Genomic DNA, 24,873 nt, shown 5'->3' with positions numbered 1-24,873 from the left:
TTCTATCATGTTGAAGCCTGTGCTGAAAGACTGGTACTATCGACAGGTCTTATTAAACCTATACCACTGCTTTCACCACCATGTAGCTTGTGTGATTAACAAGTATAGGACGAGAGCAATTACATAAGTGGGACATCCGGAAGCCTTTTTCAGTTGCAAAACCCAAAAGAATTATCATTTATCCCCGATTCTACATGAATGCACTTCAACATCTAAGTAAGACTTTGACCTATGAGCTAGGGGCACGAGTGATACACACAGCACACTGTATCCAAATGGTTGGCTTGTGTGGTGTTAATATAAAATTGCTTGATGAATGACAAAGTTAGTCCAGTGGGTTATGGCAAATGTTGACGCATAATCAAACCATTTTGACTACTTCATTGAACTTCCCGCAAGCAGGCTTGACAAAAACAGTGCAGATTTACCAATGGGACTTTGATGTACACTATATAGTCAACTTTCAATACAGTCATACCTTCGTTTTCGAGCCCCCATAAGATGGGGCAAAGCGACTTAACTGTGTCGAGATTCTTCCACAAACTCTGACAATAACACGCCTCTCCCCATTCTTAGCGTGACGTCACATTAAGAAACACATTTACACATTTCTGTCTTTAAAAACGGCATCAAGAAAAAATATAGTGTTTTTTGCTTCTCGATACTTTTGTGTAGATCCCACACTATAGGACGTGGATCCCACACTATAGGATCTCTACAGAATGCTACATACCACATATAACACCAGTGGACGTTCTGGCTACACAGCAGTTAATTTGCAGATATTTTATTATCAAGGGTGCATAATCAGGGCTAAAAGGTTGACCAAAGACAAAGTAATAAGAAAACGCATTTTTAAGTATATATTATTTAATTTGTATTGTAAAGTATCATCTACAATAATTTCATACATATATATTGTGAAAAGAAAAAATAAATAAACAATAAATCTTTCTCACCGTTCATTAAAATAATTCTGGTAACAATCTTCCACAAGAAAGAAATGTGAATTTCTTTGAACATGGTAGTTACAGAAGAATACACAACATATAGTTTGGACGGAATGTAAATAGTAAGCAAGTTAATTAATTAAGCATTTCAATCAAAATAATACAACCCAATAACTCTAGCATACATATGTACGCCAGGAAGCAACATTGACCAGCTGAAAGTTATACCAGCCAGCACTATAATACCAGAAATACTGCAGTCTTGTCAAGTGGATTTAATGTTGTCGTTTTAATTACCAGAACAGCAGTTTCACTATATTGATTTGAATAAAAAAACACTTTCAAACTTGAACTGAAATATAAACGTCCTGTTGTTTCTACATTACACTTTGACATGTAACATAAATAACAACTACCAAACCACCATGATTTTTCACTGAGACTGTATATATTATTGCTAAAGAAACTCAGAAATTATTTCTTAAAATCTTACATAGGGATTAAAAGACTGCCCAAAACAGCAAGTCCTAAATTCAAGAACACTTTTCACAAGTCTTTAACAACTAGGAGCCCGTTTTAACTGCAGGCCTGTGACCTCCAGGTCCGCTGGGCGCGTGGGAGGCGGTGGTTGCCGTGGATACGGGTCGGTCTGGGCGCTCTCGTTCCTTCTGGTACTGCATCTCAATCTTGGCTTCTATCTTCTCCCAGTCAATCTCAATCTGCGATACAATATGCACTCAGCTTTATGGACATGCTATAAGTTACCGGAGAGAGGATTCTTTCAGCACATGATCCCTATATCTCAAATCATCTTAAGCCGGTTTTCAGAATAATTGGCTGAAGTCACTAATTTCATGTATTCACATCATTTTGAAGTTGACGGTATTCTACATTATAGTATTTATATATTTTGTTCAAATATACTATCATTTTAAGTTTATTAAATTAATTTATCTTTGCTTATTGGTACTTTATTGCAGTATGCAAAAAACGATCGAGCTTAAGCAAGTCCTATTAAAACTGCTTTAACCAAGTTAAAAAAATGTTGATTTTTAGACTTCAGTACATAGAATAGACTTTAACAATGTTGAGACCAAAGTTATAAAAAAAAGATTGCTAGTATGTACACCTTAATTAGACTACTGAGCTTATTATGAATCTTATGACAATTAAGAATGAATTCTAAATGAATTAATGTAATCAGTGGTAAAAGATGACAAGCTAGACTCAACCAAGAAAGCACTTTTATAACAATACAATTGTATTGTTATAAAAGTGCTTTCTTGGTTGAGTCTAGCTTGTTAAATATAAGATTATTTTTATTTGGCATGTAGTCTACAAATTGGTTGGTGACTATGGGCTTAGATCACATGAATATATTAAATCTGGGCCTATTATCATGACAGTTTTAAAAATCGTGTTGAGCTCAAATCAGAAGATGAGCTTTGAGTTAAATGAGTTTCCACTCAGATGAACCTTGACAATGTCAGTAAGCACAACACAATCTCATATCTCAGCATCATGCAAACTTAGTCTTGCTCAACCTAAGGATTGTGGAGGACTCAAAACTTGAAAAAAGCTTTTATGGACACCAAAGACAGCATGATGGTTAACCTTATCTCAAACATTTATAAATAAAAACTCAAATTGAGGCAGAATGTTCTGAGTCGTACTCTGAAACTTAAAGGAATCCAATTAAAAAAATCTGGGATCCAGAAAATAGAACTCCACATTTTATAGACAGCCAATTTGTGTGGGAGCATCTATAGAATAAATGACATGATATGAACAGTACAGTTATTTTTAAAATGGTTGTAAAATGGTTTACAGGTTGTTAAGTTAACATCCATATGACATAAACTTAACAATAATTTTGCTTTTAATTTACCAATTTGCCATTAAACTAATAATGCACACATGCATCAATTTTGTATTTGTAGTAAGTCAACTGATGGTTAAAGAATGCATAATTTACAGAAACACATTTTAATAAATAGGCACCAAAACAAAAGAAACCTACAAACATAAGGGCACATAGCTGAAAATAATCAATCCTTTAAATCCTTTCAGAAAATCTCCTAATTATGTTTAATAAAATGAAAACAAAGTATCTGAGGCTTTTGATGCAATCGAGCTAAAATAAATAGGTTTAAACTTAAGTATCTTGCAAGAAAATGATCAGCATGTCCATCCTTAATTGAGGAATGTAAATAAATAAATATATCCTCCAGACACTGCTTCTTGTATACTAGAATAGTAAGCAATCAAGTTCATATGGGAAATCTTAGCTTTAGATGTACAAATATATTGTCTACATAAATCAATGGAAAACTACTAAACGTAAAAAAAGTTACTTGTTTAAAACATTTAATGTAAATATACCTATCAAAACTATAAACATGAGAACCAGAGATGGTAAAAAATGTATAAGTTTTATCACGTTTCTCATGTTGTGAGCACATAAATGCTATAAATAGCAGGGTGACACACCGTGGGCAGTTTGATTCCCCGTTATTGGTCGTAGGAGGACAGGCATTTTCATCGCATTTGCTTTTAACATATTATTTTATGTATAGATGGAATTTTTGAAACTGACACAAAATTTTACTAGTAATTTTAAAATGCCAAATATTCAAAGAACTGGTTTAGTTTTCCAATTTACCACTTTTAAAATATTTTTATAGTTACTGAGTGACCTGGAAAATTTGATTGTATAAATGAAGGCAGTTAAAGAATACATGAGTTTAATGATTTCTACAAACAAGTTATCAAGGAACAGTTACTAATCTGGAAGGTATAATAAGTCACCAAATGAAATATGACCATCAACCATTGAATCCACAATGAATCTTTAAATGTAATGGAATAAATACATCTGCATATAAACTACATCCTATAGCAAATGGAAGAACATTTATATCTAAAGCACAGTACATTTTACACATGAAAAAGGCCAATCATACACCATGCTTTTAAAAAGCTGTATCATTAATTTGCCAAAACCTGATTTTTGAACTACAAGTCTCTTTCATGCATACTGGTTCACATTACCTTGCTCTTTTTTCTGAAATATTCATCACAATTTGAGACATACCAGATGTAATGTCATTTACCAACAGTTATATAAAATAGTTACTTTCTTCAGAAATTATCTTTATGCTATAACATTTTTAGAAACAACTCAATAAAACACAAAAACAGAGTGAAACTGGTTTTGTTAATAAAAAGAAACTATTAAAAAAACAGCATTCACTTATCTCATAATGAAATATGTGATATTCCATCTATTGAAGGACTGGCTTTTCTGTCTGTCTTTTCTAAATGCTCTTGACATATGTTTAAAAATTGACATTTGCAAAACAAAAAATGGATACAATATGAAACAGAGAGCCACAGGTGTTCTCCCTTGACAAAGAATTTAAAAGACATTTTACTGACATATATGATACATTTCCATGTTACACAAAAACTAGTATCAAATCAGCAAATGACCACAATCCTAGAGTTGTTTTTTAACTAGCATTGACTCACATAAATTAATACATTTCAATGAGATATAACAATGATACTAAATTAAACATGCAGTATTGTACACATCAAAACGCGTTATGTAACATACCCCCTCCTTATATTGCAGGACACGTTTGTTGGTCTCTGATTTCCCATACTGGTCCATGCACTTCTGTCTGTACCCCAACACTGTGTCAACGTGAGTCTTGTGTTTCACTGCCAGCTCCAGGGCTCTGAGAAATAGAGGATAATAGAGATAACAAGACTATTGCCAAGCAATATATGTCCCCTACCGGCTCCATCATTGTCAGAAATTCCACCATTGTCAGAATGTTTTTCTTTTTTATTTGTTGCCATAGCAACCAGAAGAAACAAAATGAAATGATGTGCATAATGTCCATATTGCCATCTGTCCATGTTTCAAATTTCATGAAAAAAATATGAAGAACTTTTAAAGTTATTGCAGAATCCAGAAACCACCATTTTCAGCAGTATTTCTAGTCTATTTGTTGCCATGGCAACCAGAAATTTTGACATGGAACAAAATGAAATGACGTGCATAATGTCCATATTGCCATCTATCCATGTTTTAAGTTTCATGAAAAAATATTAAGAACTTTTAAAGTCATCGCAGGATCCAGAAAAGTGTGACAGACAGACAGACAGACAGACAGACAGACGCACAGAGCAAAAACCATAAGTCCCCTCCGGTGAAACCGGTAGGGGACTAATAATAGATAATAGAGGTACCATAAGTCACTGTGGCCTAGTGGATTTGGTGTCCGTCTAGCGACTGGGAGGTCATGAGTTCAATACCCAAAAGACATAAGGTACCGGTTCTACCAGGAAAAAGGACTCAGAGTGTTTCAATAAGCCTTAGCATGTAATTGCAATCAAGCTAGAATAAAGAGATTTAAACAAATAGCGGATATCAGAGTGAGCAACAACCTTCACTATTTTAAGAGTTTGTTAACAGTGCCATATCATCACGGAACAGGGAGATGATTGAGCTGCCTCAAGCCAAAATAGGTCTTAAGTGATATGCAGTGTGCAAAGCTCTAGACAAGCCTGAACAGTTTGGTCTAGAGCTACCCTGTCTGCTTATGAGAAAACAAAACACTTCCATGACTTTATTTAAATAGATAATTCTAAATGAAGATTTTAATTCAACAAGGTGAATACCAACTACATTAAAAACTTACAGCAAAACAATTTCCAGACATTATTTGGACAATATGGTTTCAGGTTTCTGAACAAGAACGCATGTATTACCTGCTAAACCGCTTTAGATTCAATTCTCACTCAGAGAGCAAGCTTACAATCTTTCAACCAAGAGAAAAAAACACTATATTTTTAGTTCTTCCCAGGAAACATACCAAGGAGCCAATCATTAGCCAAAGATATTAATTGCAACTGCACTAAAGTAAACGAGTTTGGAAACTACAAACTAGCACCAACCTGTCCCGGTTGTAGAGCTGTATGTTGAGCATGATGGCGCGGAACGTAAGCCCGGCCTGCAGCAAGATGGCCTCCGCGTCTTGGGGGTTCCCGCACAGCAGGGCCATCTCAGCATTGCGGGCGTCCTTCACCGGGATGTCCTTGATGTTCAGTATGAACTGAACCTTGTCTGCCTGTGTATGGAGGGGTTATGAAATGGTATGGTAGAGGTTGTTGTTTTCAATAAGCCACATTCTGGGAAAACTGGGGTTAATGCATGTTTGTAAAGTGTCATCCCCAATGAAAATGTGTAGTCCACACAAGCTAACCTAGGACAACACTTTCGTCTAAAACTGTATTTTTGTTTAAGGAAAACTTCTTTTAAACGGAAAAATCAATAAAAGTGTTGTATATGATTGGTCTGTGCGGACGGCACATGCTAGTTTGAAAGGACAATTTATACACATAACCCAGTTTTCCCAGAATGAGGCTCAAATACAAATATAATCTTATTATTGTGCACAGGTTTGTCCTTGTTGTTTAGTATGACATGCACCAGTCCTTGTCTGACTACAAATGGGAGTGGGAAATAATAAAGAAAAAGCCTGTAAAAGAGGGGGAATAAAGAGAGAATAATAGGTTGGTGACGTGGATGGAGAATGGTTATCTGGCAAGTCAGAGGAATTTATCGGTTGAGCCAAAGGCGAGCCAGATAATCATTCTCCATCCACGTCACCAACCTATTATTCGATTTATCATGTCACTTTTATTTCTTTTTATTTTATGCTTTTTGCACCGTTTATTTACACTGTTAAAGTACTGGAGAGTTTCCCTAAAATAATAACGTCATTTCGTAAAAAAATGACCTCATTTCACAGTAAAACAGAGAAACTGACGGATATTCGATGCCACGTGGTCAACTAGCCTAATAACTTTTTGGTTATTAGGTTACCTGGTTATCAGGCTGATTTAAAGGCATGTGACAGGATGAGAAGGTAATATCTTGTGTAAGATGAGTCATAAGCACAAAATACTTTGCCAGAGAGGGGTAAGGAGGAAATCATTTCATTAAAAAACATTGAGCACAGGTATGCCATTGATGTTTATAACAATAAATAGGACCTTGTCTGCCTATGTATGTGGCCTTTCTGAGGAGATATCAGTGAATAATCATGGGAGAGGCATCATAAATAAGTATTATTGCCACAAAATACGTATTGTCTTTCTTAAACACACAATAGCGTATTATTTTCTTCCAATTACATGTCAACAAACTTGTGACTTTGAACTTAACAATGCAATCAACTTTTCAAGTAATGAGTCATCTGACAAATACATAAACTAACACAGTTTCACCTTTTTTTCATTCAGTAATAGTGAATCTGTATTGGTTTGGTGGCTAGTGTTTTTTATTCTATATAGTAATTTTTTTGTTTTTATAATGAATACATTTAAATTAAATTATCAAATTATTCTATTCTTACTTCCATCAAATTTGACTTGACTCAAAAAGTAGTCGGTGAAAAGAATGAACATAACAGTGTCATAAAAAGGTACTAGAAATAAAAGCATAAATGTACATGACACAAAGATTTCCTCCAATAAAATCATGTAGTAGTATGATAAAGAGCATTATTTCTACATGTTTCCCTTTTTTCAATTGTGAGTTGCAACAATAAAGTTCATGCTTACCTCCTGAATTGCTGCATAGGCAACCTCTGCTGTATTCAATTCCTTGGCGTAGGCTGACATGGAGGCCAGGCATGACCACAGCATCTCATCATGTTACATGCAAACAGGGAGCAATATTTATGAAGGTTACATTCAAACAATTTTAAGTTTATTTGCACTCATTAAAACACCAGACAGTATTTATAACAAGAGCACCGCATAACGGGTGCCAACGCTCGGCTGCGAAAGTTTGTCAGTAATTTTTTTAGAGATCACAGTGACCTTGACCTTTGACCTAGTGACCCAAAACTAGGTGTGGCGTGTATAACTCATCAAGGTGCATCTACATATGAAGTTTCAAAGTTGTAGGTGGAAGAACTTTGATTTTAGAGCCAATGTTAAGGTTTTAGCACGACGCCTATGCCGGACGGCTGACGACACGACGAGCTGGCTATGACAATACATTGGGTTTTCTCCGAAAACAGCCGAGCTAAAAATTAAATACTTTGTGACTCAAAGGTCAAATTCTAGAAACAATTAAGGGGAGGCAAAAACTTTACCCATTAACTGTGTTCTCTAAATGTTTTCATTATTAAAAATTTCCATTATTTTTTAAAAAACTATTTACAAAGCAAACTATACACACAACAGGAGGAAATCATCTGAATGGAGGAGTTAAACACCTTTGCAGTCTGTGCAAATGGGCAAAAATTAATGGACTTGACAAGTCATCAGAACAACTTGCTCAACAATAAAACAAGTGGCCTGAACCAATTCAGGCAAGGGATCTTCACAAACACGATTGGGTTATATTATATTAAATACATAATTCGTGATTAATCTTACTAACCCTTTCCCGCTATCAACAAATTAAAAATGGCTATTTGCAACCACTATAAAACCAGAACAGCCTGCGAGTAACTCATAGGTTTGTTGCTGATTGATGCTCATCATAGGTTTGTTGCTGATTGCTGCTCATTAGCACCTGAGGGTTTGAAAAGACGGCTTTAAAACTTAAATCTAGTAAGAAAGTTCTTAAATTTAATTAGATTTAATTCGGGACACAAATACGTCGAAGTACGTATCTGAGAAGTAAAGGGTTAACAGTTCTTCCTGGTTATACTCACCTTGACAAATCTGCAGAGCCTGACTGTTTCGTCCCAGCGCCCAGCCTGAACGTAGCTGTGCAGGATGGCAGGGTAGGGGGAGATACTTGTGCTCACCAGAGAACCCTCCGCACGGCGTATCACCACATGGTTACCAACAAACTGCAGCAGCTGAGGGTTCTTACCAAACTCACTGAAAACCAGATTCACTATGCAAGCTTCAATATAATTTTCAATAAAGGCGCAAAATAAAGGCGCAAAAATCTGGACCAAACTGGATTCAGTTATGAAACAACCCCACAATTTCACCAGAGACCTATACATAGGTCCCATATCTTACATATGTCTTGTGTTAGCACATATTCACAAAAGCTGATCGGCGTGTGCATGATTTGATGTTTCATTAGCAGAATGCAAACAATAATCTCAACCAAGTGACTGTTAAAGCAAGCCTTGTTGCTACATTGATATGCAAGTTAGGGCATAGCCAATCTGCTGTGCGAAAACCACCTGGGGATAGCCTGTGTGTTTTTAAGGATTGTTTTTAAAAAGCCTTTCAAAATAAAATAGCTACTAAATACAGGATGGTTTTTTAATATGCGTGACAAAAATACTTAACAACTGCCTACTTTTTGAAGCTGTAGTAAAATATTCCCTTCTACGTTTGAGCCTCATTAAACGACTTTAAGATGTGATAGATCCCATTCTTTCTAATAATTTTAACATGAGTTTCGATATGGAATGTTGAATAAAATCATGGAAAATCATAAAACCTAATCATTTCCTGACCTAATGCTAAATTAAATATTTTGGAGATTGGCAAAAGATACTTTTCAATATTTTATTCACATTTTTGTTTGTGTGTTGTTGTTTTTTTAAACATTTGGATCACCATGAAAAATATTCAGTAATCTTCAAATGAAGTCTTATCTTAAAAACCCATATCTTTAAACATATTTCAATATGACATTAAATGCTAATATCTACAAAGGTTTACGGAAAATTTTCACATATTTAAATTTAAGAAAAATATTCCATTCTTATTATAAACAGCGATGTTTAATACTTGCAATAATACACAACAAGAAATATTAGGATGATTTGTTGAACAATCAACAATAATCTAAAATGGCTTCAAATCAAAGACATGTTATGGTTTTGTAAAATTTCATTTAATTTTCACTCATACTCTTGGTGAATATAAGCCCAGTTTAAACCACAGGTGGAAGTAACGTACCCTGGATAGTATTTTTATTTTTTATTTTTTAGGAGCCCAATATATTTAAATAAATATATAAAATCATGTTTAATGAGAAAAAAATTGACAAAGAGCCATGAAAAAAAATCCCCACCCTCTGATATTGGAATCATAACAAGGTCATTAACTAGAATTTATCATAGACCTGTCTTCGCTGGCCGTAAAAATGTCAAAAGTAGCTTTAATCAAAAGCATCCATTGATCCCCCTATGGACAATTGGACAACCTTTCAAAAAAAGTTAACTTCAAAAATATCTGTCCAGCCGTTAACTCACAGTCGGTCAAAAACCGAGCAATATTTCGAGTCCGTTTGTCAACCCGAATAAATCTTCTACAGACTTTCAAACAATATTTTTGAGTTTTTGCCCCTTAATCGATAGCTCTCGTCCTATTACTTTGAAACAACGAAGCGTGTCAAATAATGCATGCATATGCAACCACTTACCTCTAAAAACTAATTATACTTCATACTTAGAGAAATTGATTAAAATTTTCACTCAGGGGTCTTTGTGTAATGAGCCTGGTTCTGGGAAAACAGGACTTTATAATTGTGCGTAAAAAGTTGTAACGGATTAGCCTGTGGAGTCCGCACAGGCTAATCAGGAACAACAGTTTACGCTTATGGTATTTTTTTATTAAAGGAGTTCTCTTCTTACAAAAATCCAAATAAGTTGGAAAGTGTTGCCCTTGCACAGGCTAATCTGGAACATTTCATTCACAAGCATTAAACCCAGTTTTCCCAGAGCCAGGTTCTAATAGTCTTAGGCACCCACCTGGCTTCTTTCTCAAAGACTGTCATAGGCAGCAGGTCTCTGTCCACGTAGACAGCGCTGGGGTAGTACCATACTGTGAACTTGCCATCAGCCAGTGCAGCCAGCATATTGGTGTTGGCCATTCCAGGCCAGTGACATGATCATGGTGCCTTAAAGAAGAGTAATCAGTGAAAGTGTAACCTTTGATCATGATAGAAGAGTATACTTACAGTGCAGTGTAACCTTTGATGTAGACAATAGTGTATAAGCCAATAAAGTTTTAAACTGTCAAATTACACACACTAGTTATTGAAAGCTATACCTGAAGCTTTCGTCCGTGTACTACGGACTTCATCAGCAGAATGAATGTCTACTGTTGGGAAACGTTAACACCGCAAATTGTCGGGGTGAGCGATGTTAACGTATGGTCCCAGGTGTGCGAGAGTTGGTAGCGGCCCCCGTCCTTGTTTAGAGCCGGTCTAGGTGCACGGCTGTAAATAGCCTCCTTGACCCCTCTCTCGAACCAAGATGACTCACGGTCCACTATCCTAACATTCTCCATTGTGATCGCGTGGCCCGGTTCACAAACATGTATATGTATTGAGACCTCAGATGATGTTGAAACTCGGTCTCCTGTGTTCCATGAATCGTGCTTTTAAATTTCATTCGGTTTCACCAATATAGTCCATTGAACACTGGTCCTTTGGATGGCCATCACATTTGATATGGTAGATAAGTCCGCATGTGTCTTCCTTGTCTGCTTTGTCCTTAGAGTGAACTAGTAATTGTCTAAGAGTTTTATGTGGCTTAAAGGATACGCTGATGTTATGTTTCAGGAAGGCCCGCTTCAACTGCTCAGAGGTACCTTGAACATATGGAAGGACAATGTTGCCCTTAGACCTAGCTTGCTCTCCGTATCGGACTTGGATTAGTCTTATTTATAAGACGCGCAAAGAATTTAGAGATACTTTTTATATGGGCTAAATTCTTTGGAACGTCTTACCGGGGAAAAGTAAAAAATGTGTTGGAAACCAGAAATTTTAAATTTTCATCAATTTGCGTAAAACTGCAAAATAACATTACCAACTCATTCAGTTTTAGTTCAGAAGTCCATTTTTACCTGAAATATCGTCGAATTGAAGTTGGAAAGGCATAAATTCTTCAGTTAAACTTCTGCTTAAATCGCAAAACAATCACTGACCTGTAGCCATGTCATGCAACTGATTTGAATTTGAACCAATCAGAAGAAGGCATTACGGTGTAACGTGTACGCGTAATTTTATTTAACATGAGCTTTTAACACCGACTTTTACCTAACTAGATCTAGTATGCTAATCTGTGTCGATTTAATAAGCATATGTTCAAAACAGATATGGTGCAGTTTCTATTTACTGTTCTAAGTTTCAGCAAGTTTTTATGCATGACTTTTTCGCACCTCTGTCTGTGTTGTTTTATTAACTTACATTCTACGTTTATACATAGGAGGACGGTATACTGTACGATCTGTATCAAAATTATTAGTGTACAGTATAAAAATAAAAGATGTAATTTATTTCAGAACTTGTTTATTGTCAATTTAGAAAACAATGCTAAATTAATCCAGAAAAGTATAACATCGGTTTACTATGTAACGCTCTGCACCACAACAGACGAACGCAAACTGTATTTTACGTTGTTTATTCTCCCACTTTAAACCATATGCTTTACATCGAGGTCGTGTTATAGATTTATATCTACACAGCGAGCGAATCGAGAGATATTGAAAAATTGAATAGTGGTTGGATTTTAATTGATCAGGCGTGCAAAATTCAAAGTGTCATCACATAAATTCTACGGAACATTATCGAGAAATGAATTATCTACACAGGTATGTAAATATTATTGCAATCAGTTGATATTAAGTGTCTGATATCGGGGCTTGAATGTTGCGCACAAAATCCTTTCGCAACAATATAGACAAAGAAGAAAAACATTCCAACACATTTTAAATGCTAGCCCGTTTCGACGCTCCAAATATTACCAATATAAAAAGTAGCTTAATATTTGAGAGCGTCAACAAGTTCGACTAGACTTGGGTTTTCTGGTTGTTCCCTTCCTTTCTTCAGTGCCCATTCCGGATAGTGGGACTTCTTCAAAACCTGGCTGACATGCTGCATTTCATTATTCAAATGTTCTTCTGTTATTATTGATTTAGCTCTGCCAAACAGAGTTCTTACTACTGATAGTTTGTGTTCATTCGGATGGTGGGACTCTCCGAACTCTACTCTATTACACGGACGAAAAAAAAGCTTCAGGTATAGCTTTCAATAACTAGTGTGTGTAAATTGACAGTTTAAAACTTTAGTGGAATACCAAAACCTGTTGTATACTGTTTATTATCATCATTTCCGCTGTAATTATGATATGGAAAAACTAAACAACATAGAAACAGAAACAACCGGATGACGGAATTTAGCATGAATTGTCGTTGTCGACTCAGGTGCTACTATAAAGAACCCCCGATACTCTTAAGTATACTACAATTTGATGTTGAATTTAGCTCGAATTGTCGTTGTCGGCTCAGGTACTAAATAAAAGTACCGCTGGTATCTAAGGTATATATAAAAGTACCCGCGGTACGGACAATATACTAAAAAGTACTCCGGAGTATGGCCGCGTGCCTTTAATAGTCTTTTCCGTACTCTGGGTACATTGTAGTTTACTATAGAGTACCCGCGGTGTTTTTATGTAGTTCCTGAGCCAACAACGACAAATTAACAGAACCACGAGGCTGAGGTACTATTTTAATGAATACCAGGTACATTTAAGTATACTAAGTACCCGGATTCGGATATGATTGTAGTTGTTAATGTAGTTTTCATTTAATTTCAATGCTTTTGATTTGGTTTATTTTTTTTAGTTACATGTTACATGTTACAATACCGGCAAAAACTGTTATATGTGTTCGAACTATGAGAATCAATTACAACAAATTTGCAATTTAGTCGGCGGATTGGTGGTCTTTTGTAAATTATGAAGAAGGGGAAGTGTTATTTTTCATTTAACATATTAAAAGCTACCGAAGTTTCGCCAGTTTAACTTTTGTCAGTGATTATGTTTATTTTTACACAAGAGTAAATTTAGAAATTTAGCAGTTTTAATGCAAAAGGGCATGTTGCGTGGAAGATAACTGTGTATGCTGCTCCACACATGAGCATTTTGAATTACTTCCCTTTCTTCAGTTTATGTGGTAATGATGGCCGTTATTCTCCATTGCAAAGTTAATATGACTTGTTTTTATCTTCTTTAAATACGTTAAAAATTGTATGTTCATGTTTCAGGCAGGTTTGAACGACGTCCCTAACAGTTATAGCTCACCTCGTTACCCGTTAGGTCACCCGTACCCGGATTTGTTTTGAGTTCCCAAGCATTGAAACAATTGGGTCAATCATGTATTCTTATTATGAGCTTTTGTCCGGCGTTTTACGTCCGTATACCCCGAGAACACGCTAGAGGCCACGTTTGCACGTTTTCTGACTCAAATTCGTGAGACGTGGTCCGACCATGTGTACAAGTGATATCTCGGCCGAACTCAAAACTAGTTCACTTGGGTTAAAAAAGCACACTCTAGAAGTCACAGGATGAGCCCAATCTTCGTGAAACTTGCACAAAACATTTGATTAATCTCGTCAGAGTTTGTAAATTATTACTGTCTTTTGACAAAAATTGCCCTCCGGGGGAGTGGTAAGAGTATGGGCAGATTTCATTAAATGGCTTTAGGTAAACATTCGTAAATGCTCAAGAAGCGAAATTCTCTGTAAAAACGAAATTAGACTTTCTCCGCATATTTGTTTTAAGAGATCTCGCCCAATTTAAACAAATACTGACCTGGCAAAAAACGTGGACGCCAGGGATCTGGGCAGTTTTCTTTATAAAGCTTACGTGAAACATAAAACACACTGGAAGTCACACTATTTTCCAAACAAAAAGTGTGCAGGGCATTTGTTTAATTGATCTCTTAGCTTAAATAGAAAAAAATAATCCTGCTCGTTGGACACATCTGTGTCAGGATGCAGAGTGGCAGAGTTGCATTTCGAGTGTGACTTCCTTTCGAACGCTTTAGCAGTCATATATTTGACCCGATGATCATGAACATTTCTCAAATAATTAAATTATTGTTCTATTGACATTTTTTCTGAGTTATAAAAGATAATTAAGGCCCTTTGAAAAACATGGTTTCCAGGATCGGGCCATATTTCCCAACATATGTATGTGGTGAAACACTGCATTCTAAGTATACTTATTTCCCTTGTGTGTCAGTTGAGCGCCTTTGAGCCTTTGGATCTCTTGTTTAAATGACATTTCTGTATGTTAATGTCTTTATTTATTTGACAGTTTGTACTTGTTCAGTTGTGAAGCATACCCGTTTGTACTTGTTCAGTTGTGAAGCATACCCGTAGCCAGGGGAAGGGGTGCGTTGGGTGCGTTCGCACCCAATATTTTTTGACGAGTAAAATAATTGTACTATACGTTGCAGCCAACTTTATTCGACGCAAAAACGGTTATTTTTCTTTTTCTCGGAATGCAGTGAGTCTTCGTATTTAAGCGTTAAAATAATGTTGAATTCAATAGGCTACCGACAGGTCACCATAAAATTAATTTCTCGATGAAGTCATTTCCAAGATAGCTCCACATACAGAACTTTCCAAAATGTTTTAATTATGTCATCTTTTTGTTAGGGATTTCGAGGCAATAGGGCCAGCAGTTTATGGTTATATGGTCTTTATGAAGCATTATTCGTTGTATGTTTCTGAAATTCGTTTAGAAATAAATAACTAATTGGTTAAAAATAGTTATAAAAAAATAGCCAGTTATACCATTTTGATTTCTGTTTTGTATTGGTGCAGATTAGAGAAGTTTTGTTAATCAGTGTTTGTTGTACAATGCACTATTAGCACGTTTAGAGCAATGCTAGGCCTCTAGTACTATCCATAGTAGCAGACAAACAATTGTTTCGAAAAAAGTCAAATAATTCCTTTTAATTTTCTTGATTTAAGAATGGTAGAATTTTGGAATTGTTAAATGCACAAATTTTATCAAGATTCCAATAAATAATGATATTTTATACTGTTCTTATTGTTGATTTTACATTCTATAAATTTGTTGTTGCATATGTAAACAAAGTGTGTGCGCGAATACTAGTGTCGGGTTAAACACTTTATAAAAAAGTGTATTTCCGTGACTGATCGAGAAAGGTGGTTATTGAAAAACGGTAGTGAGGAAATCATGTATGTTATATCATATGCATGGCCATCAGTCACTGAGTATGGTGAATGAAAGTGAAATTTCCTATAAAAATGCTCTATAACTTCAGTCTCTAAATACAGATAAAAAGTCATCAGAATGCAGGATTTTACGTTTCATGTTCATAGTTTTCTATGGAAATTTCGCACCCCCCTTTTCAAAAACATGCCTACGGGCCTGTGAAGCAATGTGATTTCACATATTTATTGATTCAACGTTTGGTATTCATTTCTGATGGCTTGACCAAGTTGAAAACAATCGTGCTCATTAAAGGGGCCTTTTCACAGATTTTGGCATGAATTGAAGTTTGTCTTTGAATGCTTTATATTGATAAATGTAAACATTTGATCAAAAATGCTCCAGTAAAAAATCAACAATACTGTTAAAAAAAAGAAAAAAAGTATCCCTCAACAGGACTCGAACCACTGACCCCTGGAGTCCTGGAGTAAAAATCTACCCACTAAGACTACTCGGCCATCCGTGCTCATGCAATGAAGAATGTATTTTATACTTAATATAAAAAATCCTCGTCGTTTTACAAATATAACGACAACAGAACTATTAAAAATATTCAATCGTTATGCGTTGCAACGCTTTATAATTTTCAGGTTTTAAATCGTCAAAATATGCATAAAATGGCTATTCAGTATTACTGGTTCCTCACAAAATTCATAACTAAAACGAAAATTTGCGCATCTGAACCAACTTTGGTGTTAATTTTGTCAATTTACCAAAACGTGAAAAGGCTCCTTTAAATGGTTTTCGTGCTCCAATTTTTTTCCTTAGGTATAATTTATTTAAGTGTTAAAAATCACTTTGAAAAACGCAACAAATTACGCATTTATTTTCAAATATGTATTTACATTATGCTTAACGCTAGGAGATAAAAATGCCTATTCCAATAAATACACTAGATTTTTGTCACATATACATGCATAATAAACTTTGTAAAATATACAGGCATATGAGAAAAGTTTATATGCAGGAACACGGATAACCATTTCATTTTCTACATAACGAGTAGATGAATTCAATTTGCTTTATTTCTCCGTCATGTAATCGATGTTCGGAAGAAATGCGATTTCTTATCTTGTTAAAATATCACTACATCAACGACGAAATAAAAGTTATTGAAATATCAACATAAATCACGATTAACCTCTAATATAATTATTAATTGTTCAGTGATAATAAAATAAAACTGACGACATCTTCTGTCACAATGTTAGATTTATGTACAAATTTGTGATAACAAATAGCATGTATTACCGTACGCATTTTTTGTCAATATTTATATACATTTTAGTAATGATATTAATGAAGTTACCGATATAAATACATTGAATGTTCTGTAAATGCTAGTTAAAGATTGTTCTAGTTAGAGTTGACGAACAAAACCATTCAAGTCGACAACATGAACACGTGCAATGTCCTGTATATGTTTTTAAACATGAATCAATAATCCCGGAAAAGAATTGTATCTGCTTGAATCTGCATACAACAAGCTCGTAGATGTGGCACGCACCCAGACTTGTTCTGCCATGGAAACCGCTGCATTCATAGTAAGAAGACCTTTGTATTATCTTGCTTTGGTGAATGATATCAAGAAATGCATTAGTGTTATGTTGATTACAGTATTGAACCGAAAACAGATACATGCCAGGGATTGAGGCGGTGAACTTTCCAGTAGCAGGATCAAAACCTTTACCTTCGTTGACCTCCACAGTAGGGAAGACTATAATCTGGTTAGTCTGTATAGTTGTAGTAGAAGTAATGCGTGCAAGGAAGTAGATTGTAGGGACTTTTAACTGATCTGAAAAAATATTCGTCAAGAACATAGTGCATTAATCGTTCTTAATAATGCTACATCTTCGTAATTATGATACTGAAAAATCTACAATAGTTAAAGTATGTCAGATAATACCTTTTTTTAAACAAATTCAAAAGATTTCAAGGCTGAGAAATTACAAACGAAAATAATGAGTTCTTTATATTTTAAGTAAGCAAAAAGAACAACAGCTAATACATTTTAATTGTTAGAATGGGAAACAATAAATAACACATGTGTAAATAGCGATAATAAACTAATAATAAGTGTGCATCTTAAGCAGGTGAACTTAATTATCTCGATAATATTTTGTAAACAACACCAAGCTATATACTGCATAGTGCAAAAAACTTAATAAAACCCTCGTTAATAAAACACACACGTTTCATTTTGAATTATCATAGTCTTATTACATATCGTTTATATTCTTACTGCAAAAGTATATACGTTTTCACGATCATAAGGGGCCACAATATTCAGTTTTTCTAAATTAATCTATAACAACGTATTGGATTGTACGAAAGTAATGAGCGTATTTTTGAAACTACGAATAAAAGAGAAAAGAAATTATATAATTATTGAACTGACGTTTGTCGACAATATTTCATGTCATGACAACAAAAATGAAACCTGACGTTTAACCTTATAGATATAGTCGTATGTCAAATTTCAAAACATTTTGGTGCAAAAAATTAGAGTGTATATTTGAAAGATGAACATTGAGGTCGCCGTGGCGTAGTGGATATGGTGTCCGCCTAGCGATCGGGAGGTCACAGGTTCGATCCCTTCTGTTGGAGCGTTCTTTAGATCTCCCCCATAGACACCAAGGAATCGGATTCGAGAGCGTGTCATATAAGCCTAAGGCATGTTATGCAATCGAGCTTAAATAAATTGGTTTAAAAAAGTATGAAAATTAAAATATCGGTGTAACAGTTCATATAATCTCGTACATATTGTCTGATGGAAAGATGCGTCGACAGTTTCTGGAACGGATTAGCTATTTAGCTGTGTATATTCAACGGCAATTTGCAACATTAGTCAGTTCGTTATCTGCAGATAAAAAACAAGAGGGAAAACCTCCATAGGTAGCTCCACTGAAACCCGAAGGAACAGAAGTGTTCTGATCAGAATTTGGGGTGTTGGTGTTGTAACAAATGGCTTCTGAGCTTGCTTTTCTACACATTATAATTTAAATCGGCTAAGATGTCAATTTGAATACATCTTCTGATCAAGTTTAATGCTGATTGGGCAAACAAATGTTACTTTTAGAGTGCTAAGAAGGTTTTAATCGAGACATAGAGGAATACTTTCCCACCCCTTGGCGGATATGTTTTTCAACGGACCTGAACAATTAATCAACTCGACCGAGATGTAATGAAAACAAAATGTTTAGGCAAGTTTCGTGAGGGCTGGGGAAACACAAAAACAAAACGTCTAGAGCGTTCATAAGGTTTCACTTTTGCAATATAAAGAAAATAGCCCTAACTGCCGTTGTTCTCAATTGACTGTTTACAGGATTTCACCAAAGCCATGTCAGGAAAGCTCTTCGGCAGCTTTTTTTCAACGAACCGCAACCATTTACAAACTCAGCAGTGTAGACTGGACAGATATATCATGGGGACAAATTGTGCGAGCAAGTTTCATGATGATTGAGTAAAAACTATAACTTGTAAAGTGTACAAATAATTTTGCTTTAATCTTACAACACCTGACGCAGTTTTGAACTCGGTCGAGATATAGTTGGGGCAATTTTCTGATAAACTTTTATGAAGGTTGGGTAATACACGTGTTTTCTATAGTGATCAAGAGGTAAGTGACGACGGACAACGGGCTGCGAACGACGGACAAAAAGTGATCACACAAGCCCATTCTGCTTTAATATGTGCTCAGGTGAGCAGGAAAAAGTTCGCATCGTCGTTCGTATAATTGTTTCGAAATTGGATTTTCCATAACTTATTTCGCATATTAAATTTAGTATATAATTGTGTATATACTTTCATTACATGTGAATATACAATGTGTCATCATATAATATAGTTGCTCTACTTTTTGCATTTGATTGTCTTACGTATTTTCGGAAAAATAAAATATTACTTACATTGAAGTAAACATAAATAATCAACTCTAATGCCTCACTCTTTCAACAGTTTGATTGCTTCAACTAAATTTAGGGTGCTCATACATTCATTTTATAAAAAGAAACTTATCTGCTCATAAACAATTATAAGTCTTTTCGTCAGGCAAACTAACCTTTAACAACGCGGACTTCATTCACGAGCTGCTGTGCCGTCATCGAGGCATTTTGTTTGATCTCAGATGAGGTTTCAAACATTGCGACCACAGTTGCATCTAACGTCGATTTCATGACATGAGTTAAATTTGCTATGAAGTCAGCCAGTCTAGATTCAATATCGATTTGTTTCTTTTCCATTTCTGCCAACGGGGACTCCACTTTTGCCTTTCCATCTTCTAACAGTTTTAACGCATCCACAACTTTGGCATTCGTTTTCAGTATTTCATTAAGAGTGGTTTCTAGAGCCAGTTCGTTTCTAAGGACTCTTTCTAATAAACGCTCCTCGTAGTCATATCTCGAGCATGCAGGGCTCGATGGCTCTCTTGCACACGTGGCGACAATCACGTTCAGTTATAACCACATACTCTTCTTCTGAAGCTGCATGCTAAATACGAGCAAATATGTATTTGTTTAATACTAAAGATAATGCAATGAGTCCGGTATCTATGCACACACAACAGAAAATGTTATTTAACGAAAAATCACAAAACTCTTATTTTTCTCACATGTATATGTATTTCAAGGTTACAGTCCACGTTACATCAATGCATTAATATGTTTACTCTTCAGCACGGATCTTTACCATGTCAAACATTGCTTATCTTGAATGGATAGCTTTCGTTGATGTTTTATGTGAACTATTTCCACAAGTGTTTTTAATTCGCGTTATCAGAATGAAAATACATTGTAATAAATCTTACCTTAGAAGTTTGGACTATATTCTTAAGTGTTGAGTGATAAATTATCTGCATCTTCTGTGATCTGGGTGTTTTTTAATTTGATTAATTTACTGTTCATCTCTTCATCTTTTTCAATCGCGACAGGTTAATCTCTTTTGGATTGTCTACACATATTTCAAACCAACCTTTTCCATAAACATCTCCCCCATAGATTTTATTTAGATATTCGTCCTTTTACTCCTGTTCGTTTGTGTATTCTATTATTAGAGTTCCCCCAGTCATAATAAAGCGTCGATGCTGACATCCCTTTTCAATTCACGTTGGTCTAGCGACATTATATGTTTATGGGACTTGCCTGCCTTAAAGAGGCCTTTCACAAAATTGAAAATAATTGTTAAAGATTCACACATTTTCGTTGTAGTTATAATGTTTGCGAGGAAACAGTAATACTGAACAATTACCATGCTCTAAAATATCCATAATATGCATATTTTGACGGTTAAAAACTAGAGATTTTTTAAGCGTAAAAACGCTTAACGATTGAATAATGTGGAGAGTTCTGTTGTTATCATTATTTTTTGTGATAATACGAACATTGCTTATATAAAGTATAAAATACGACCCTGACTATATAAGAACTGATGGCCGAGCGGTTTAAATGCTAGACCTTAACTCCAAGCGTCAGTGGTTCGTGCCCAGTTGAGTATCACTTCTTTTCTTCTTTTAATAGTATTCTTGTTTGTTTATTTACTAGAGCTATTTAGTTCAAATGTTTACATTTATCAATTGTAAGCATTTAATAACAAACTTCGACACATGCAAAAATCATTGAAAAGGTCCCTTTAATTAGCCAACGACGTGTCATAAATGTAAAGAAATCCCAAAAAATCTTATTTTGACGGAAGAGGCTCGTCTGTTATGAAATAGCTCTGAAATCGATTGGTTGATTGTCACTTGCTTGCCAAAGTTTATCTATTCCATTAAGGGTTTCAACTGTTTGAGAGTATAAACTTCTCGTTGATAATTTGCATAAGCATGTGTGAAGGTTATAGACTGTATGTATCTGTTTCTGTATGTGCATACACGACGTATGAAATTTATATTCAAAGAAGCAATAGAAATAAACAGTTTGAATGTTACATTATATTATAATCTCACTTTTAAAAATTGAAGTATTATGTTTTGTGTAAATAATTTTTTTTTTAGCAATATTGGCTTTTTAAAGATTTGAATCAATTCACAATATCAACAATAAAATATGTCAGACAAATTACAATTTATCATTTTCTGGTTAGTTTAGTTTTGTTTAAACTTTATTTAAACCCATTTATGCCTAGTGGACTCTCCCATTCTTCTAAATTAGATCAATTTATTTCCAAATTTAGGGATGTCCAGTATATTTATTTCTATATTTAAAATATTTATTAAAGAAATTCCTTTAAGCAAACAGCGCAGACCCTGATGAGACGCCGCATCATGCTGCATCTCATCTGGGTCTATGCTGTTTGCCAAGGCCTTTTTTCTAGACACTAGGCACAAATGGGTTAAGCAAATATTGCATGTAAACATGTACACACGTAAACATTATTCGAAATATATAAATACCAAATTAAATGTGCTTTGAATTGGAAAACAAGGTCGATGTAACACTTATATAAACTCCTCTCCATTTGTGTGGAGTTGCGACTGTAATCATTGTGGTCAGAAGTCGAACTGTAAGTGTTTAGATTACATGTAAAAAGGGTAGGAGTAGACAATATCTAAGTGAAATATAAAAACGAAAAACAAAAAACAAACGTTATTTTATATGTAAACCTGGTACACGGTCTGTTGTAGAGCAGTAGAGAGCCGATAACACGTATGTCGCAAAAGCTATGATATACCGCTGGACAGCGCGGAACAGAAATTCGTTTTCTGCTAGAGAGAATCGGTCAAAGTCATTTAGCAGATTATTTGTAGAAATAGGGCATCGCATATCGGCAAAGCAGTGGGATCTGATGTTTGTATAATGTGGACAGCTTAAGAGATAGTATTCGATTGTTTCTGAAGATCCACAGGAACATAATGAGGAGTTTACTAGAGACTTTCGGTATAGATCGCAGTTCAAACCGCTGCAATCGAGTCGAAGACGTGTGTGTAGGATTTATGCAGTTCATGAACCGCAGTAAAAGAGAGGTGATGATTTTTTTTCAGCTTTATTTAGAGCGTTTTTGAATGATTGTACGTCTGGTGAATTTTGTTTTGTTATGTGCAAGTGATTCCACTCACGTATTGTTTTGGGTAAGAAAGATAAACTATATGCTTGCGTGCGTTCTCTGGTATGTCGAATGTGTCTTAAGTTGTATCCGTCTGATTGGGTTTGATTAATATGTAGAATCAGATCTGACATGTAGGATGGTGATAATCCATGTACCATTTTGTAAAGTAGAAGAAAGCGATGTTGTTTCCTACTTTCCGAGAGTGTATCCCATTTGATGTAGTTTAATAGCTTTTGGATGTTGAAATTTTTTGTTGCTCCTTTACATATGCGAGCAGCTTCCACTTAAACTGATTCGAGTTCTTGCTTTAGGTATTAGCTGCAGTTGTCCCAAATAACATCAGAATATTCAAGTGTAGGGCGAATAAGTGAAAAATACATTTTTTCGAAGCAAGAGCGGTTTAGGAATAATTTAAGCGACCTGAGGATACCGATAAGTCGCCAAGCTTTTTTCAGAGTAATTGAGATATGTGCGTTCCATTTTGCGTCAGCGGAAAGGATAAGACCCAGGTGCTTGTGGGTGTCAACTTCTTTGATATTTAGAAAATTCATAATTAATGGTGGGTGTTGTGGTTTACGCCTTTTCCTGCTAAAAATAATAGATTCAGTTTTCTCAGGGTTAAACGATACAAGCCAAGACTGGGATCACGAATGTATGGATGCAAGGTCGTTGTTTAAAGTGATTGATGCAATTATCGGATCTTATAGAATAATGTTTAGACTGGTGTCGTCTGCAAAGAGCCGGATGTTTGAGTTGACAGCAGAAACGATATCGTTAATATAGGCAAGGAAGAATAAGGGACCAAGGATAGAGCCTTGAGGGACGCCTGCTTGTATGTGGCGCAATGAAGATGTAGAATTTGCTTACACAACGCGTTGTTTGCGATTCGACAGGTAAGACATAATCCAGTTAAATAGAGAGTCAAATATTCCAAATGACGAAAGTTTTTTTATGAGACCACGATGCCAGGCTCGGTCGAAGGCTTTAGAAATATCGCAGAATACAGCACGCACTTCCTTGTCCTCGTCCATCGCCTGACGTATGTCGTTGTAAAGACATGTAAGTTGATTATCGGTCGAGTCGCCTTTAATAAAGACAGATTGGAAAGGGGTAAGAAGATTATTAGTCGTTAGATAATTATATATGTATTTTGTATGCAGCGCTCCATTAGTTTACCGAGGAAACTAAGTAGGGAAAAGGGCGGAAGATGGAGGGTTTAGAAAGATCTGATTTTTTGAAGATTGACACAAAGTTAGCAAGCTTCCAAGAATAAGGGAAATACGAATTTTGCATGAGCTTATTTAAAAATGTTGAAAGGGGTATAGAAAGTTTGTGTATACCTTCTTTTAGAAGCCTATGACTGACCATGTCTGTGCCACTTTCCTTGCTTGGGTCAAAAAGAGAAAGAGCGTCTTGAACGTCTTGTGGCTTAATTGTGATGCTTTTCAAAGAGGATTCTGTAAGACGATTTATTGATGGAGGATAGTGACCTCGATCGTCGACAGTTGACTGAGAGGAAAAGTAGTTGTTGAGAAGATCAACTTTGTCATCGTCAGTAGTTGCCTCGTGAATGAGGTCGTATAATGTCGGTATTGTTTGCGATTGTGTTTTGTTTGTACGTTGTTTAGCTGTTTTAAACCATATTAAAGGAAATGTGGTAGGTTGATTTAATTTCTCAATTAATTTATTTTTATAGTTTTGTTTTGCCTGATGTATATGTTTATTGACTAAATTTCGTGCGTGCTTAAACATTGACCATGCTTCTGACTTCTCGAAAGAAACTCCTTGAGTGAGAGAATCTTCCGTCAAAAAGCTTCTTTTATAACACAATGGCCTAGACCGATATA

The 24,873-nt window shown here is 35.3% G+C and overlaps 1 protein-coding gene across 3 annotated transcripts in view; it reads right to left on the bottom strand.

Annotated features, from left to right (window-relative positions):
• Positions 1-895: 895 nt before the first annotated feature.
• Positions 896-24,873, bottom strand: part of LOC127834035 (intraflagellar transport protein 80 homolog) — a 101,332-nt gene continuing 77,354 nt past the window's right edge. Inside the window, exons 16-18 of one of the 3 annotated variants that reach the window (XM_052359596.1) lie at positions 5,919-6,091; positions 4,570-4,693; positions 896-1,669 (exon numbers count right to left, since the gene is read on the bottom strand). In XM_052359596.1, the coding sequence (XP_052215556.1) occupies positions 1,514-1,669; positions 4,570-4,693; positions 5,919-6,091 (453 nt within the window). In that variant the 3' untranslated portion in view covers positions 896-1,513. The remainder of the gene's footprint in view (positions 1,670-4,569; positions 4,694-5,918; positions 6,092-24,873) is intronic. The other 2 variants (XM_052359595.1, XM_052359594.1) reach the window with 2 other exon arrangements.

The sequence above is a fragment of the Dreissena polymorpha genome, chromosome 6 (assembly GCF_020536995.1).
Source record: "Dreissena polymorpha isolate Duluth1 chromosome 6, UMN_Dpol_1.0, whole genome shotgun sequence".
Classification (NCBI taxonomy): Eukaryota; Metazoa; Mollusca; class Bivalvia; order Myida; family Dreissenidae; genus Dreissena; species Dreissena polymorpha.
Note: the sequence above shows the minus strand (reverse complement) of the source record. Positions and strands in the feature narration are given on the sequence as shown.